The sequence below is a fragment of the Somniosus microcephalus genome, chromosome 18 (assembly GCF_052327205.1).
Source record: "Somniosus microcephalus isolate GS21.2 chromosome 18, FLI_Smic_1.0, whole genome shotgun sequence".
Lineage (NCBI taxonomy): Eukaryota > Metazoa > Chordata > Chondrichthyes > Squaliformes > Somniosidae > Somniosus > Somniosus microcephalus.
In genome coordinates, this window is record NC_141004.1 from 2,540,190 (window position 1) to 2,559,584 (window position 19,395).

General features: G+C 48.4%; 1 protein-coding gene across 1 annotated transcript in view; it reads right to left on the reverse strand.

The window, feature by feature from the left end:
• slc16a4 (solute carrier family 16 member 4) overlaps window positions 1–19,395 on the reverse strand; it is a 187,031-nt gene that overhangs the window by 93,748 nt on the left and 73,888 nt on the right. Inside the window, exons 4-5 of the mRNA XM_086010961.1 lie at window positions 10,636–10,768; window positions 5,470–5,613 (exon numbers count right to left, since the gene is read on the reverse strand). Coding sequence (XP_085867087.1) covers window positions 5,470–5,613; window positions 10,636–10,768 — 277 coding nt within the window. The remainder of the gene's footprint in view (window positions 1–5,469; window positions 5,614–10,635; window positions 10,769–19,395) is intronic.

Genomic DNA, 19,395 nt, shown 5'->3' on the forward strand with positions numbered 1-19,395 from the left:
GAGATGATGAAAAAAAGTGCAGAAGGGAGGTTAGCAGCCAAAGTGTCACGGGTTCTGTTCAGCTACAGAATAACACCTCAATCCACCACAGGACACTCTCCTGCTGAGATGTTATTAGGTCGTAGACTACGCTCCACTCTTGACCTTGTCCACCCAGACCTAAAAAGGAAAATGGAAAACAGACAAAACAAACAAAAAGAGAACCATGACAAAAGAACAAAGAGCCGAAGTTTTGGAGAAGGAGATGCGATCCTTACCAGGAATTTCAGTTATGGACCAAAGTGGATTCCTGGCTTCATCGACTCAATGACAGGTCCAGTATCATACAAGGTCATGTTGGGAGATGGTAGGGTAGTACGCAGACATGTAGATCAGATACTTCCCAGACAAGGGGAAATGGAAATGAAGGTTCCAGATGCAATGACTGAAGACAGGGTTGCCCCTAGTTATCCAAGTGCATCTGTGGTGCCACCACCAGGGACAGAGACAATTCCACAGGAACCTATTCGTCAAGAGGAAACCATCGTTGCAGAGTCAGATACTCTGAGCACTGCTCAGGAGCAGCTGGTGGCTTCACCACAAACAAGCAGGGACTTTACTGTTAGACATTCACAAAGGCCTCGCAAGCCACCAGAGAGATTGATACTGAACTGTTAGATTCGTCAAGCATGGAACATGATGAATGGGGACTCCTTATGTGACCCTCAGGAATGGTTGTTTGTTAAGAAATTCATACTGAAATCTTAAGGGGGGAGGGATATAGTAATCTGGGATGTTATGATTAAGATTATCCACCAGGTGGTGCTGTAGCCAATGCTACGGCTAAGGTCAGAGGTTTGCTTCCTGTTAAGGTCAGAGGTTTGCTTCCTGTCAAGGTCAGCAAAGGTGCAATGCCTGGATGCAAGCCTGCCTGGTTGTTTCGCAGTCGTTTAATAAAGTACTCGTATTAATCCTAATATCTCACCTCTTCGAGTCCTTGTCTCGCTACATGGATTTATCACACTATCCCATTCTGTACCTGCCCTGGGAGTGTTTGATGGGGCAGTGTAGAGGGAGCTTTACTCTGTATCTAACCCGTGCTATACTTGCCCTGGGAGTGTTTGATGGGACAGTGTAGAGGGAGCTTTACTTTGTATCTAACACGTGCTGTACCTGCCCTGGGAGAGTTTGATGGGGACAGTGTAGAGGGAGCTTTACTCTGTATCTAACCCTGTGCTGTACCTGCCCTGGGAGTTTTTGATGGGACAGTGCAGAGGGAGCTATACTCTGTATCTAACCCGTGCTGTACCTGCCCTGGGAGTGTTTGATGGGACAGTGTAGAGGGAGCTTTGCTCTGTATCTAACCCGTGCTGTCCCTGCCCTGAGAGTGTTTGATGGGACACTGTAGAGGGAGCTTTACTCTATATCTAACCCGTGCTGTACCTGCCCTGGGAGTGTTTGATGGGACACTGTAGAGGGAGCTTTACTCTATATCTAACCCGTGCTGTACCTGCCCTGGGAGTGTTTGATGGGACAGTGTAGAGGGAGCTTTGCTCTGTATCTAACCCGTGCTGTACCTGCCCTGGGAGTGTTTGATGGGACAGTGTAGAGGGAGCTTTACTCAGTATCTAACCTGTGCTGTACCTGCCCTGGGAGTTTTTGATGGGACAGTGTAGAGGGAGCTTTACTCTGTATCTAACCCGTGCTGTCCCTGCCCTGGGAGTGTTTGATGGGACAGTGTAGAGGGAGCTTTACTCTGTATCTAACCTGTGCTGTACCTGCCCTGGGAGTGTTTGATGGGACAGTGTAGAGGGAGCTTTACTCAGTATCTAACCTGTGCTGTCACTGCCCTGGGAGTGTTTGATGGGGACAGTGTAGAGGGAGCTTTATTCTGTATCTAACCTGTGCTGTATCTGCCCTGGGAGTTTTTGATGGGACAGTGCAGAGCGAGCTTTACTCCATATCTAACCCTTGCTGTACCTGCCCTGAGAGTGTTTGACAGTAACACTTGGTATGAACATCCTTCACTTGATGAGCCAAACATTTTCAATAATAAGGAAAAGAATTGTGGTGATAATGGGAGGGATTTTGCCCTGTGGAGGTTGACTCTTATTCAAAGAATGTTGCTGATGGTAACTAATTTCAGGTTATCATATTTGGATTGTTCGGCTGAGATTCCAGGAGCTTTACACTGTTACTAAAACCACAAAAATTTTGGTGCCCACACCCTCCCTTAACACTGTGTTTGTAGCTTTATTAACTTTGTGTGTCCGGCGAACAGTGATTGAGATTTCCAGTGAGCTGGTTGCCAAATCTACACATTCTTTGAGCATGAGAGTGCATGACGGTGCAGAACTAGAGCGCACAGCTACATGGGGAGAGATCAAGTAAGACTGGGGACTGAAAGAGCTCCAGAGTGGTTTCTGAACCAGACAAGCAGCGATATTTTGGCTCAAGTCACAAGATCGTAATGTAGATATGGATAGAATAGAGTGATAGAGCACAGAAGGAGGCCATTCGGCCCATTGTGCCTGCGCCTGCTATTTGAAGGAACTGTCCACTTAGTCCCTCTCCCCTGAGGGATGAGGGAGAACATTCATAGTAACATAGGAACAGGAGTAGGCCATTTAGCCCCTGGAACCTGTTCCGCCATTCAGTGAAATCATGGCTGATCCGTGACCTATATCTATATATATAAATCGGTACTTCTGTCATTCTGTCTTTCTGTCTATCTGTCTGTCATCGCGTGTGCGTTGCGGGTATGCACTCGAAAGTTACAGGGCGTACCTACGCGCGCGTTACCTCCAAAGAAAGCTTACGCTTCCAAGACGGTTTTAAGCGTATTTACGTTTCGGCCGGGCTAAAATTGCGCCCGCGGTATCCCAAAAACCTTCAACATTCCGCTCATTAGCATCTCATTATCCGCTCATTAGCGACAGAGTGACCTCGAGCTCGACCAATCGTACGCCGGGTTGCTGGCGTGTGCCGCCGGGCCAATCGGTGCGCGTGTGGCCGGGCTTTATCGTTCTGAACCGAGGTGAGTCGCCGCCATCTTGATTCCAAACTTTTCCTTTCTTTTTCCCGCTTTCTGCGTCTTAAAAAAAACGTTGCTTTTAAAACACATATTGTTTTTTAAAAAAATGATTTAGAAAGTAATTAACTTATCTAATCTCATTAATTTTCCTACCTTTCCCCGTTTTTCCAGGTAGGCCTAGAAGCCTCGGCGTCTCCTCCGCACCCACGCCCAAGCTAGGCACCTCCCAGCCCCACTCGAAGGCTGGAGGGCCGAGCCTCAGCCCAGCGCCGCTAGGGTGCGCGCGCAGCAGGAGCTGAGACGTCTCTCTCTGCCGGGGCTTGCTGAGCGTCCAGCGTTACCCTGGCAACGGGCGCAATCGGCGGTCTTCACCTCGGGGGGAGGGGGGGCGGCCGCGACCCTCGGGGGGGGGGGGGGGGGGCGCCGCGCGCGCAGCAGGAGCAGCTGAGACGCGGCGTCTCTCTCTCTGGCTTGGTCAGCGTCACGGTTGCCCTGGCAACCGGGCCCGCCGGCCGAGAGAGACGCCGCGTCTCAGCTCCTGCTGCGCGCGCAATCGGCGGTCTTCACCTCCGGGGGGGCGCGACCCTCGGGGGGTCGCGACCCTCGGGGGGGGCGCCCACCGCCCTCCCTCCCCTCCGCCCTCCATCCCCCCTCCCCTCCTCCGCCCTCCCTCCCCCCTCCCTCCCTCCCGCCCTCCCTTCCCCGCCCTCCCTTCCCCTCCCCTCCCCCCCTCCCCCGCCCTCCCTTCCCCTCCCCCTCCCCTCCCTCCCCCCTCCCCTCCCTCTCTTCCCCCCACCCCTCCCCTCCCTCTCTTCCCCCCAGTCGCTCTCTCTCTTCCCCCCAGTCGCTCTCTCTCTTCCCCCCCAGTCGCTCTCTCTCTTCCCCCCAGTCGCTCTCTCTCTTCCCCCCAGTCGCTCTCTCTCTTCCCCCCCAGTCGCTCTCTCTCTTCCCCCCCAGTCGCTCTCTCTCTTCCCCCCAGTCGCTCTCTCTCTTCCCCCCAGTCGCTCTCTCTCTTCCCCCCAGTCGCTCTCTCTCTCTTCCAACAACAACATGCCCTCGAAAAAGCCTCGGCACCGCCGGGTACTTTAGCTAGTACTTCATATACCTGCATTTGCCCCATAATGGGCCAGAAATTCGGGTCCCCACGGGTGAGTATGTGCTGGGTACTCACGCGTAGGCCTAACGAAAGTGCCGGTTCCGTGCATGCACCACGCATGCGCGGGAAACCGGAAGTTCCATTCCCTTAAAGGAAGGGGTTCACAGGTCGGACGCGTGCGGCGGAGAGGCAGCGCATACGCCTGGAATTTCCATTTTTTTTACAGGTTTCTCCGGGAGGGTAAGTCTCCAGCAGCTATGCTTTTAAAAAGCAGTCGCAAGGCCTGCTTTTAACAAGGTAAGTGGTGAATTAAGTAAAATTAAAACATTTTTTCCACAGGTTTATTATTTTTAAATACTTTAAAGAAAGGTAAGTTTATTTTTAGCCCCGTTAAAAACTGTAATTAATTTTTTTCAAAAATTTAAATTATTGTTTAAAATAGTTATTTTATGGAATTTATAGTTATTTTAAAAATGTGATTTTTTATAAAATTTATTTTAAGTTTTAGTTATGTTTTGGGGCCGAACTGTATTCATAGATTGGACAGGTCTTCCTGTCCAATCTATGAATAGAGATTCCCTGCTCCAATTGGCTCTCCATGGCCCACATGATCCCAGAGGACGCTTCGAACTAACTGCGCCCCTGGGATACACAAGCACTGCGCGCCGGCAATTGGAGGAGGCCCAGGATCGGAATCCCAGGCGGGCCCACAGCACAACGGCCGGCGCGCTAGGTAAGTGCAGGTCAGAGGCTTGCACCCGCGGGAAGACTCTGACCCGAATTTCTTAATACCTTTGGTTAACAAAAATCTATCAATCTCAGATTTGAAATTAATAGTTGATCCAGCATCAATTGCTGATTGCGGAAGAGAGTCCAAACATCTACCACCCTTTGTGTGTAGAAGTGTTTCCTAACTTCACTCCCGCAAGGCCTGGCTCTAACTTTTAGGTTATGTCCCCTAGTCCTCGTCTCCCCAAACAGTGAAATAGTTTCTCTCTATCTGTTCCCCTTAATATCGTGAAAACATCGATCAAATCATCCCTTAACCTGCTAAATTCTAGGGAATACTTCCTTAGTTTGTGTAATCTCTCCTCATAATTTAACCCTTGGAGTCCGGGTGTGATTCTGGTAAACCTACGCTGCACTCCCTCCGAGGCCCGTCGATCCTTCCGGAGGTGCCGGGCCCTTAGGTACAAATTTGATTATTAATTTCAATTTCAATTTCGTCACAGAATTATGTGAGATTATCTTTGACTGTGTTAAATATTCAACTACTGAGGAGTTATTCCCTGATGCTATGGAGCAGCTATTCTTAAAGATGGTTAAAACATCTCTTAAAAGCAGAACTAACATTTCTTACCAACTACACCACCAAGGGACACATAAAGGAAGAGGACACCAGTCGCCAAGATGCTAATGAGAAATCCGGCGCTCACAAGGACAGCCCCCAAGATTGAGGTCCATCGATCTCCCAGCTTCCCACAGGCGATTGAAGCAATAGGACCTGGAGAGGGAAAATCCGATTAAACATTCAATATTCCTCTCTCTTTTAAAAAAAATCTTTTCTTCCACTTGGAAGAGTTGGTCTGAAAAGTAACCGACAACTTGCAGCACTGCCGTGCTCCCCGTGGCCCGACAGATTCTTCAGGCTCTCACTGAGCGGAGGAAGAGAATGGGCAGAAGGAAAAAATGAAAACAGGAAGCGGAGGTTCGGTTGAAGAGAACTTTTAGGATGTTTTGAAAGCAGGGAGGGTGGCGGCAATGAGAGAGGGAGTTTCAGAGAGCAGGGAGAGTAATAAGTGAAAGAAGGACCATTCAGATGGAGCAGGGGTGGGAAGAACAAGTAGACTGGTGTCAGGGGAGCAGAGGGTGAAGGTGGCGATATATGGCTGCCGATCACTGGGACTCAGGGAGGACACAGAGAGAAGCGAGGGTAGAGATCTAAAACCAAATTGCTGGAATACCAGAGATCGGGGTAATAGGGATTCAGTCCGTTGTGAGGGTGAGGATGTGGGTTACAGCTTTGGGGTGAGTTGGACAGGCAGCTGGAAAAATCAAGGTGGTGGGGGAGTTGAGGGTCGGGGTGGGGATAGGTCATATTGTGAAGAAAGTGGTTTTAGTAACAGAAGCGATGTGGGAAGGAAATTCAGCTTTGACATCATACAGCACACCAAACTTCCAGACTTTGCCGAAAGTGCCATTCAGCGGCAGTTTGCTGCATTCAAGGCCTGAGGCATGTCAATGGTGGCGGGCGTGAATCACACCATCTTTGAATTTGCTGAGATGGAGTTGGAGAAAATTTGGGCTCATCCGTGTCAGAATAACGGGACGGACAATTGGAGAGGGTGGCGACAGCCCTGGGGTCGATGGAGAATTAAAACTGGGTGTCATCAGCATGCGTGAGGACACTGCAGCCACACTTCCTGGTGCTATCACTGACATTTGAATTGAAACAGAGTAAGAATGAGGTACAGTGGACTGGGCAATGGAGAAGAAACTGTTAGAGATGTTAGGGTAAATTCAGGGACTCTTGTGTGCTGGGTGGAGTGTCACAACAGGAGTGTAGGTCAGAGACAGCACTACAACCTCAGAGCACCATTTCTCCAACATGGGCTCTCATTGAGCAAGGCTCCTCACTGGCAGTGCAGGATCACTGAATAAACCCTGTGATGTCTTTGGTGTGACATGTAGGAGTCTAACCAGGAGACAGAAGTCCCATTGAGATATACTGCCGAGGATAGACCTTGGGGGATGAGTGGCTGATAGTGTCCAAGCCATTGGAGAGGTCACGAAGGATGAGGAGAGGCAACCAGCCATGTTTGCAATCGCACAAGATGCGGTTAATGAAATTGACCAGTGCAGTCTCTGTGCTGTGGGTGGGGCAGAAGCCAATCCGGAAGAGGTGGGAGCACGGTTATAGTCAATGACATATGCCAAGACTTTTGAAAGAAATGGCAGGTTGTACATAGGGTGGTAGATGGAGAGAATGGAAGGGTTGTAGTTGTTTTTTTGAGAAAGGGGAATGTAATAACAAGGTAGAGATAATGATAAAGAATAGTGACGTTGGTGAGCATAGGACTGAGATGGGGAAGTTGGGTAGTCGAGATGGGATGTGAAGGGATCAAAGAAGCAGGCTTCATGGATGAGATGCGTTTAGTGAGGCGGGGGCAGAGATGGGGAGAAAGTGCAGAGTATGACAGGGTGGGAGTTTGAGGGGGAGGAGGGTAGAGGGAATGGCTGGAAGGTGAAGGGGGAGGAGGGTAGAGGGAATGGCTGGAAGGTGAAGGGGGAGGGTAGAGGGAATGGCTGGAAGGTGAAGGGGGGGAGGGTAGAGGGAATGGCTGGATGGTGAAGGGGAGGAGGGTAGAGGGAATGGCTGGAAGGTGAAGGGGGAGGGTAGAGGGAATGGCTGGAAGGTGAAGGGGAGGAGGGTAGTGGGAATGGCTGGAAGGTGAAGGGGAGGAGGGTAGAGGGAATGACTGGATGGTGAAGGGGAGGAGGGTAGAGGGAATGGCTGGAAGGTGAAGGGGGGAGGGTAGAGGGAATGGCTGGAAGGTGAAGGGGGAGGGTAGAGGGAATGGCTGGATGGTGAAGGGGAGGAGGGTAGAGGGAATGGCTGGATGGTGAAGGGGGGAGGGTAGAGGGAATGGCTGGAAGGTGAAGGAGGAGGGTAGAGGGAATGGCTGGATGGTGAAGGGGAGGAGGGTAGAGGGAATGGCTGGATGGTGAAGGGGGGAGGGTAGAGGGAATGGCTGGAAGGTGAAGGGGGAGGGTAGAGGGAATGGCTGGATGGTGAAGGGGGGAGGGTAGAGGGAATGGCTGGATGGTGAAGGGGAGGAGGGTAGAGGGAATAGCTGGAAGGTGAAGGGGGAGGGTAGAGGGAATGGGGGGCAGGCAGAGTTTGAGTAGGCTGGGGAAGGTATACAGATGGCGTTCATTCTTTGGACACGAGAACAACCACAAGTTTCTTACATTTAATGTTCAAAGTGACAAATGAGTGTGCAGTGGAGGGGTATCGGAGGAGATGATTGGTGGATAAGAGAAGTATGGAGTTGTTCCTGCTCACTGAAATAATCTTGGTGTAGTAACTTAATTTAGCCAAGGCAAAGGAGTGACAATAAGCCCGATGTGACAGAGAACAGCTGGATCTGTCACCCACCATGTGTATCTGAGGTGAGCCAAGGAGGGGCAGTTATACCAGGGAAAAGGTGAAGGTGGAAGACAGTCCTTTGAGAGAGTTAGCTTCAGTGAGTCTCTCACCTAAAGGAAAGAAATCCCTGAGTTTAGATCTCATGGTCGGCAAGTATCTGAAGCTGAGGGGCAAAGTGACCAACCTTATCCCAGTTATTGTCAAACCCACTGTAGGGATGCTGGCTCCTGCCACAATCTCCATTCCCTAGCCACCAACTCCATCCCTCTCCCTGGCCACTGTCTGTGGCAGAACCAGACTGTTTGCAACCTTGGTGTAGTATTTGACGCTGAGATGAGCTTCCGACCACATATCCACACCATCAACAAAGCCGCCTATTTCCACCTCCATCACTTTGCCCAACTCCGCCCTCGCCTCAGCTTATCTGCTGCTGGAACCCTAATCCATGCCTTTGTTACCTCTAGACTTGACTATTCCAACGCATTCCTGGCTAGCCTCCCACATTCTACCCTAGCTAAACTTGAGGTCATCCAAAACTCGGCTGCCCGTGTCCTAACTCGCACCAAGTCCTATTCACCCATCACCCATGTGCTCACTGACCTACATTGGCTCCCGGTTAAGCAATGCCTCGATTTTAAAATTATCATCCTTGTTTTCAAATCCCTCCATGGCCTCGCCCCTCCCTATCTCTGTAACCTCCTACAGCCTTACAACCCTCAGAGAACACTGTGCTCCTCTAATACTGGTCTCTTGAGCATCCCTGATTTTCATCGTTCCACCATTGGTGGCCGTGCCTTCAGCTGCCGAGGCCCTAAGCTCTGGAATTCCCTCCTTAAACCTCTCCGCCTCTCTCTCCTTTAAGACGCTCCTTAAAACCGACCTCTTTGACCAAGCTTTTGGTCACCTGCCCTAATTTCTCCTTATGTGGTTCGGTGTCAGTTTTGTTTGATAATCACTCCAGTGAAGCGCCTTGCGACGTTTTACTACGTTAAAGGCGCTACATAAATACAAGTTGTTGTTGTTTTTGCTGGCCAGAGTGACCCTTGGATGACCTTCCGGTAGAACCGCTGGAGCGATTTTTAACCTTCAGTCAACTGGAACAAAAGATTCCGTCACCACTGAAGGCAGTTTTTGTTTAGAAGAACTGAGGATATTTGTAGAAAATGTCTGTTCCAGCAACAAATAAACCTTACTCCTGTTCTCATCCTAGCGAGAGATGCCAGTGTTGGTGTCAACATCATTCATCAACATCCAGTAATTCCAGGTCGATGTACAGATACAGCTCTCAGCTCAGGGGCACCATCTACTGTAGCAGTCTGGCATTTGCCCATCGCCCACGCAGCCGCCCTTAGGCCTGTCTGAGTGACTGTCCCAATGTTGTGCTGTAGACATAGAAACGGGATTGAGATGGCCCAAACTCATTTCACATGTCACCCTTACAGGCAGCAACAGAAGAGACCCTTATCCCAGCAGTGTTGTGGATTGGAACTCTGCTCGATGTCTAAACCACTGCACTGCCAGTTTATGGGCTGTGATGGTGTTTCGTTCACAAGCTGGCTGAGCTACTATGGTCCGTGGAGTCATTTGAGCTCCATGCTTGGGTTAATGCCTTGTCATTGGCCAAAACACACAAGGGCCCATAAAACTCTGGCCCAATAACAGAACTTTGTAACATGGGTTACCAGGTAACCAAGTAACTAAAGGATAGTGTGAATGGGAAGAGAAAGTTCCCCCATGGTGGAGTGGGTAAATACACCTTGGGGAGGGAGTAAGACCCAAAGGTTCAACTTTCAATCCCTGGTCTGTGAGAGGCGGATGATCCAGTCAGGCAGGAGACTCGGGGCTGAGGAAATTCTTCCAGGAATCTTATTCCCAGTTGTTATCCAATGACGCCTCTGGAAAGTGTGCAAGTGGACATCACCCTCAGCCTGAGACCCTCAGCCCGAAAACCAGCAAAAGGCCCCCGACTTACACCTTCGAGCAGCCTCCCGCCTGTTACAGGTAAGATTACGCGCTGCCCATTTACACACCCGCCTGAACGTGGCACTAGCTGGTCTTTGGGCAGCCTTGGCTTCACAGCCATTTTCAACTGCCGGAGCCTCATAAATGGAGCGGGGGTTAAAAATTGACCCCAGGTGAGGACTGGATTACTGTGAGGTTTGTCATAGTTGAATAGCCAGCTGTCAAACACCATCCAACTTTAAGAGTTGCCACTTGAGCGTGGGTTATGGACCTGTATCCCAGTGTTAGTCAGCAGCTGGAGGGAAAAGAAGACTATAAAAGGGGCATCGCTGTCAAAAACTCCTTCCCTTGTCCGCAGAATGCATCGGTTTGAGATTCACAACTCTCGCCCATCCTCCAACCACACCTAGTTACCTGCAGAGAGGCGGAGGCTGGACATGATGGAGCCGACCCAGCTGATCCGCTCCGAGGACCCCCCAAACACTTCCTGGAAAGCCACGAAGAAAATTCCAAAGGTCTTCAGTGTTCCCATAACCAACACGTTCACCTGCAAGTCAAGATCGAGGAATTACAGGACAGAAATCACCTGATTGGAAGGCTGAGTGTCACAGAGAAGCCACGTGCAGAAACCTGTGTGGGAAACCAGCGAAGCCAACCTATCAGCCTGGCCTTGGGCTCCAGTCACTCCTGCCCAATCCTGAAAGGGGCCAAGATTTAAGACAGGCCTCTTTGTGAGCTGGTTCAGCATTTTACAGATCAGATTTTATTTTCCTATTTAGCAAAACACCATCAGGACAGTTCCAGAGACGCAGTTTGTTATTTCACCAAAGATTTAGAAAACAGGCAATCACTGGAATGAATTTGGAGAAATCCCTTGAGCACAGGCACGATGGGCCGAATGACCTCCTTTTATGCTGTAAGTTTCTAAGCATGGAGAGGCTTTGTAGGGGTGATTTTTGAACATGAATCGAACTGGCATGGAGTGTGAGGGACAGCCCAGAGGAATCAGCCTGGGATGCTGAGTTCCGATCCTCTGCCCTAATCGGTGAGGTGCCAGTGCAAATCACGCTCCCCAGTTGCCAATTCTCTGACCTGGAAGCAGGAATTCAGGAATGTGAAGGGCCCTGGCAGCTCTTTAAAGGGGAGGGGTAATAGTGTTGGGAATTAATATTAGCCGCAGGTAACGTGTGCAGAACTCACGGCCGCCTTTAAGGCTCACAAACCACAAGTGGCTGCCATGAAAAAGTCTCCCGAACTCCATCCAACCTTCCCTGACTGCAGCGGAGGATCCCGTTCATTATCGCCTCCCAACCTGTGTGACCATGGATAGGGGGCGGGAGCACGAACCAGTGGAATTCAGGAGGGTGGGACTCAACTGACCCCAGTTTGGATTCATGTACGAGCTTCCAGCCTGTTCCCAACGGGAATCCCAGACGCCAGACGCAAGTCCGCTGGAAACTCGGGACAGACGGCAACTCGCTCCTTGCGCCAATCACATCATCTGGACCAGCGAAATTCCTGTGTCCACATTTACACAGAAGCTGCCCCTGTAAAGGTATCACACTGTGATTCGCGAATGAGAGGTTTAATGCAGGTTCCATTATAAATAAAGACATCGGAAATCATAATGGGAAAAGTTAGCGAATGGCGATGTTGGATTTTTAATGTCTGGAGTTAGATGGGGGTCTGCGCGTCGATGTAAGGGCAGCAGTGGAGATGAAAGAGCGGATCAAAATTCTGGAGTTTTATTAGATTCCCTATGGAGATTAGGAAGTGTTTATACAGAACCTTCAGTCAGGAGGTAAATGGGTGGAATGGAGTCGACGATAGGGTAGACTTTCCATGGCCTGTGAAAAGGGAAGACTTCATTCCAATCTTGCTTATATCCTGGTTACTAACCTGAAGAACATGAATTGAATTAGCTGAGTGGCCTTTTCTCAATACTACCTCAGAACCATATAATCTTACAGCACAGAAGGAGGCCATTCGGCCCATCGTGCCTGTGCTGGCTCTTTGAAAGAGCTCTCCAATTAGACCCACTCCACTGCTCTTTTCCCATAGCTCTGCAAATTTTTCTTCGAGTATTTATCCAATTCCCTTTTGAAAGTTACCATTGACTCTGCTTCCACCGCCCTTTCAGGCAGCGCATTCAGATCACAACAACTCGCTGCGTAAAAACAATTCTCATCTCCCCCCTGGAGGTTTAAAAACCAAAAGGTTTAAAATACCCTAATTTCCAGAACCTCTCTGTTTATCTCCTTTTTTTATTCGTTCATGGGATGTGGGCGTCGCTGGCAATGCCAGCATTTATTGCCCATCCCGAGTTGCCCTTGAGAAGGTGGTGGTGAGCCGCCTTCTTGAACCACTGCAGTCCGTGTGGTGAAGGTACTCCCACAGTGCTGTTAGGGAGGGAGTGCCAGGATTTTGACCCAGCGACGATGAAGGATCGGCAATATACTTCCAAGTCAAGTTGGTGTGTGACTTGGAGGGGAACTTGGAGGTGGTGGTGTTCCCATGCACCTGCTGCCCTTGTCCTTCTAGGTGGAAGAGGTCGCGGGTTTGGGAGGTGCTGCCGAAGAAGCCTTGGCGAGTTGCGGCAGTGCATCTTATAGATGTTACACACTGCAGCCATGGTGCGCCGGTGGTGGAGGGAGTGAATGTTTAAGGTGGTGGATGGGGTGCCAATCAAGCGGGCTGTTTTGTCCTGGATGGTGTCGAGACTCTTGAGTGTTGTTGGAGCTGTACTCATCCAGGCAAGTGGAGAGTATTCCATCACACTCCTTACTTTTGCAGATGGAAAGGCTTTGGGGAGTCAGGAGGTGAGACACTCGCTGCAGAATACCCAGCCTCTGACCTGCTCTTGATGCCACAGTATTTATGTGGCTGGTCCAATTAAGTTTCTGGTCAATAGTGAGCCCCAGGATGTTGATGGTGGGGGATTCGGCAATGGTAATGCTGTTGAATGTCAAGGGGTGGTGGTTAGACTCTCGCTTGTTGGAGATAGTCATTACCTGGCACTTGTGTGGCGCAAATGTTACCTGCCACTCATCAGCCAAAGCCTGAACGTTGTCCAGGTCTTGCTGCATGTGGGCATGGACTGCTTCATTATCTGAGGAGTTGCGACTAGAACTGAACAGTGTGCAATCATCAACGAACATCCCCACTTCTGACCTTATGATGGAGGGAAGCTCATTGATGAGGCAGCTGAAGATGCTTGGACCTGTTCCCCAGCTGAGCTCTCACAGCTGCTTCCATTTCATTCCTGGTAAGGTTGTCTTTCTCCCTCTCCCTTCCCCTGCTTCTGTTCCTTTTTTAAAAGCTGTTTATCTGTAAAATCTCCCATTCCAGATGAACGGTGTTGAGGCCTGAACTGTCGACTAGCCTGTGTTGCCGGGTCGATCCATAGATACATAGATACATAGAGATAGGAACAGGAGTAGGCCATTCGGCCCTTCGAGCCTGCTCCGCCATTCAATGAGATCATGGCTGATCTTCGTCTGAGATCATAGCTGATCTTACCAGTTCAGTACCCCGTCCCCGCCTTTTCTCCGTAACCCTTAATCCCCTTAGCCTTCAGAAATATATCCAATTCTCTCTTGAAAATATTTATTGAATTAGCCTTCACAGCCCTCTGTGGCAGGGAATTCCACAGGCTCACCACTCTTTGAGTGAAGAAATTCTTCCTCATCTCTGTTTTAAATGATTTGCCCGCTATTTTTAGACTGTGGCCCCTGGTTCTGTGCTCCCCGGCCATTGGAAACATTCTCTCTGAATTCAGCCTGTCCAGGCCTGCCATAATTTTATATGTTTCGATGAGATCCCCTCTCAATCTTCTAAACTCCAGTGAGTACAAGCCCAAACTATTTAATCTCTCTTCGTAGGTCATTCCCGCCATTCCAGGTATCAGCCTGGTGAATCGCCGTTGCACTCTTTCCATGGCAAGAACATCCTTCCGCAGATGGGGCGACCAAAACTGTACACAATACTCCAGATGCGGTCTCACCAGCACCTTGTACAGCTGTAGTAAGGTATCCCTATTCCTATACTCGAACCCCCTTGATATGAAGGCCAACATACCATTTGCCTTCTTGATCGCCTGTTGCACCTGCATGCTCTCCTTCAGTGACTGGTGCACAAGAACACCCAGGTCCCTCTGCACTTCCCCATCTCCCAATCTATTGCCATTTAGATAATAATCTACCCTCCTGTTTTTACCCCCAAAGTGGATAACCTCGCATTTATCCACATTATAGTGCATCTGCCACGTATCCGCCCATTCCCCCAACCTGTCCAAATCACACTGTAGCCTCCTGACATCCTCATCAGAGCCCACCCCTCCTCCTAGTTTAGTGTCGTCAGCGAATTTGGAAATATTGCATCCAATTCCCTGATCCAGATCATTTATATATATTGTGAACAGCTGGGGTCCCAGGACAGATCCTTGCGGCACCCCGCTGGTCACTGCCTGCCACTCCGAAAACGAGCCGTTTATTCCAACTCTCTGTTTTCTATCCGCCAGCCAGTTCTCTATCCACGTTAATACTTTGCCCCCAATCCCATGAGCCTTAATTTTGCATGATAATCTTTTGTGTGGAACCTTATCGAAGGCTTTCTGGAAGTCAAGGTACACCACATCCACTGGCTCTCCCCCATCTATTCTACCAGTTACCTCCTCAAAAAATTCCAGCAGATTAGTCAAACACGATTTACCCTTTGTAAATCCATGTTGACTCTGTCCGATCCTTTCCCCATTTGTCAAGTGCTCCGCTATTTTATCCTTAATAATGGACTCTAGCATTTTGCCCACAACCGATGTAAGGCTTACTGGTCTATAATTCCCTGCTTTCTCTCTACCCCCCTTTTTAAATATTGGGGTAACATTAGCTACCCTCCAATCCACGGGTACTGTTCCCGAGTCAATGGAGTTCCGGAAGATGATCCTTAGAGCATCTGCTATCTCCAGGGCCACCTCCTTAAGTACCCTAGGATGTAGTTTATCAGGCCCTGGGGATTTGTCGGCCTTCAGTCCCCTCAACTTACCCAACACCATATCCCTAGAGATACTAATTTCTGTCAGCTCCTCCCTCTCATTAGTCCCTATGTTTGCCGATATTCCTGGGAGGTTATTTGTGTCCTCCTTTGTGAATACAGAACCAAAGTATGAGTTTAATTGGTCTGCCATTTCCTTATTCTCCATTATATATTCTCCCGAATCGGACTGCAAGGGACCGACTTGGGATTTTACCAGTCTTTTCCTCCTGATATACCGATAAAAGCTTTTGCAGTCTGTCTTTATGTTTGCTGCAAGTTTACTTTCGTATTCTATTTTCCCCTTCCTGATTAATCCCTTTGTCCTCTTTTGCTGTATCCTGTACTGCCCCCAATCTTCCGGTCTGGTGCTTTTTTTTGCCAGTTGATATGCCCTTTTTTTTGATTTTATGCTGTCCCTAATTTCCCTCGTTATCCACGGTTGAGTCACCTTTTTAGGTTTATTTTTATGCCAAACCGGTATAAACATGTTCTGGAATTCTTCCATTCTATCTTTGAATGCTTGCCATTGTCTATCCACTGTCAATCCCCCCAGAAACACCACCCAATCAATCTTACCCAATTCCCGTCTCATACCCTCGTAATTCCCTTTATTTAAGTTCTGGACCTTAGTCTCTGATTCAATTTCCTCACTCTCCATCTCGACTGAGAGCTCGATCATATTATGATCGCTCTGACCCAAGGGGCCTCGTACAAGAAGATTGCTGATAAGTCCCTTCTCATTGCACAATACCCAGTCTAAAATGGCCTGATCTCGAGTCGGCTCCTCGACATATTGGTCCAGATAACCGTCCCGAAAACATTCCAGGAATTCCTCCTCCTCAGAATTTTTACTAATTTGGGTAGTCCAATCAATATGTAAATTAAAGTCACCCATGATGACAGCTGTGCTCTTATCGCACGCTTCTCTAATTTCCCTTTTTATGCCTTCCCTCACCTCCATATTACTATTTGGAGGCCTATATATCACACCCACTAACGTTTTCCTCCCCTTGCTATTTCTCATTTCTACCCATACAGATTCCGTTTCATCCGAGTTAATATCCTTCCTTTCCATTGCATTAATCCCCTCCTTTACCAGCAATGCTACCCCACCTCCCCTACCTTTTTGCCGATCCTTCCTAAATATTGTATATCCCTGGATGTTAAGTTCCCAGCCTTGCCCACCCTGCAGCCACGTTTCTGTAATCCCAATCAAATCATACTTGTTTACCTCTATTTCCACAACTAATTCATCCACCTTGTTCCTAATGCTTCTAGCATTAAGATACAAAGCCTTCAGGCTTGCTTTTTTCACACTCTCATTATGAATTAGTTTGGCCCTTTGTGTTTCTCTCCTTTGCTTATTGCTTCTCACCTTTCTACCATCTATTTCTGACTTCATATGACTTCCCTCTTTTCCACTACCTAGGTTCCCATCCCCCTGCCAAATTAGTTTAAATCCTCCCGAACCGCCCTAGAAAATATTACCCCGAGGACATCGGCTCCCTCACAGTTCAGGTGTAGACCGTCCCCTTGGTACAGGTCACTCCTCCCCAAGAACTGGTTCCAATGCCTCAGGAATTTAAATCCCTCTCCCTTGCACCACTGCTCAAGCCACGTATTTAGCTTATCTATCTTACTCTCTCTAAACTTATTAGCTCGTGGCACTGGTAGCAATCCAGAGATTACTACCTTTGAGGTCCTACTTTTCAATTTAGCTCCTAACTCCCTAAATTCAGCTTGTAGGACCTCCTCCCTCTTTTTACCTACATCGTTGGTACCTACATGTACCACGACAACTGGCTGATCCCCCTCCCCCTTCAGAATCCCATTCATGGCCGGACCCGCTGAGTATTTCCAGCTTTCTCTGTTTATATTTTCAGATTTGCAGCATCCGCAGGGTTTTTTTGTTTCCTCTAGACGGAATCTGCTGATATTCTGAAACGAAGTCTCGCACCTGATGTTGTTAAAGATATGTAGGTAGGTCAAGTGGAGCAAGTGTCATTCGGTAAACATTTAGGGAACAGTGATCATAGTATCATAAGGCTTAGATTAGCTTTGGAAAATGACAGGGAGCAGTCTAGAGTAAAAATGCTTAATTGGAGGAAGGCAAATTTCAGTGTGATGAGAATGGATCTGGCCCGGGTAAATTGGAATCAAAGATTGGCAGGCAAAACTAGTGGAACAATGCGCTGCCTTTAAAGAGGAAATAGTTCGGATACAGTCGAGGTACATTCCCACTAGGGGGAAAGGCAGGGCAACTAAAGTCAGAGCTCCCTGGATGACGAAAGAGATAGAGAGTAAGATGAAGCAGAAAAAGAGCGTGTATGACAGATGTCAGGTCGAGAATATATCTGAGAATCAGGCTAAATATAGAAAGTTCAGAGGAGAAGTGAAAAAGAAAATAAGAGGGGCAAAGGGAGGGTATGAGAATAGAATGGCAGCCAACATAAAAGGTAATTCAAAAGTCTTCTATAGGCATATAAATAGTAAACGGGTAGTAAGAGGAGGGGTGGGGCCGATTAGGGACCAAAATGGAGACCTACACATGGAGGCAGAAGGTTATGGCTGAGGTACTAAATGAGTACTTTGCATCTGTCTTCACCAAGGAAGAAGATGCTGCCATAGACATAGTGAAGAAGGAGGTACAGGAGATACTGGGTGGGATAAAAATTGATAAAGAGGAGGTACTAGAAAGGCTGGTTGTACTTAACGTAGATAAGTCACCAGGACCGGATGGGATAAATCCTAGAACGCTGCGGGAAGTGAAGGAAGAAATTGCGGAGGTACTGGCCATAATCTTCCAATCCTCCACAGATACAGGGGTGGTGTCAGAGGACTGGAGAATTGCAAATGTTACACCCTTGTTCAAAAAAGATGTAAAGATAAACCCAGCAACTACAGGCCAGTCAGTGTAACCTCGGTAGTGGGGAAGCTTTTAGAAACGATAATCCAGGACAAAATTAACAGTCACTTGGACAAGTGCGGATTAATTAAGGAAAGCCAGCGCGGATTTGTTAAAGGCAAATCATGTTTAACCAACTTGATCAAGTTTTTTGATGAGGTAACAGAGAGGGTTGATGAAGGCAATGCGGTTGACGTGGTGTACATGGATTTCCAAAAGGCGTTTGACAAAGTGCCACATAATAGGCTTGCCAGCAAAGTTGAAGCCCATGGAATAAAAGGGTCAGTGGCAGCATGGATACGGAATTGGCTAAGTGACAGGAAACAGAGAGTAGTGGTGAACAGTTGTTTTTCGGACTGGAGGAAGGTATACAGTGGTGTTCCCCAGGGATCGGTTCTAGGACCACTGCTTTTCTTGATATATATTAATGACTTGGATGTGGGTGTACAGGGCACAATTTCAAAATTTGCAGATGACTCAAAACTTGGAAGTATAGTGAACAGTGAGGAGGATAGTGGTAGACTTCAAGAGGACATAGACAGGCTGGTGGAATGAGCGGATATGTGGCAGATGCAATTTAATGCAGAAAAGTGCAAATTGATACATCTTGGTAGAAAGAATGAGGAGAGGAAATATAAACTAAAGTTGGATAAGTACCTGAAGGAAAACAAATTTGCCGGGCTACGGGGAAAGGGCGGGAGAGTGGGACTAGCTGAGGTGCTCTTGCAGAGAGCCGGCACAGGCTCGACGGGCCGAATGGTCTTCTTCCATGCTGTAACCATTCTATGATTCTATGTGTAATATTATAGCTTTATTTGATTTTTGAAAGATACATTTTTGTTTTGCTTTACTTCAAAGGGAGATTTCTGTGTGTATCTTTGCTACTGTTATGTTACTAAACCTGTTCTGTAGTTTACAGCCTAAACTACGACTTGAATACATCATAAATTCTACCTCCTGTGGCTCTGACATATCCAGTCAGCTAAATGCAGTGACAGGAGAGTCTGTTTGACCCGAGATCACTACATTGACCCAGATATTAGCCGTGTGGAGGTGCACCCCAGTTCACAGGGAGTCTGGGCTCGATTAATGAACAAACTTTGGCAATGATCATGGAACTAGTATCTGACTGAAAGCCTCAAAACATAGCATTGAGTTCCACAGATGTTGGAAAGGAATGAATGAGCGTAACGAGGACATGGTGAGTGGAAACGGTGCTGAAATGGGATTATTGATAG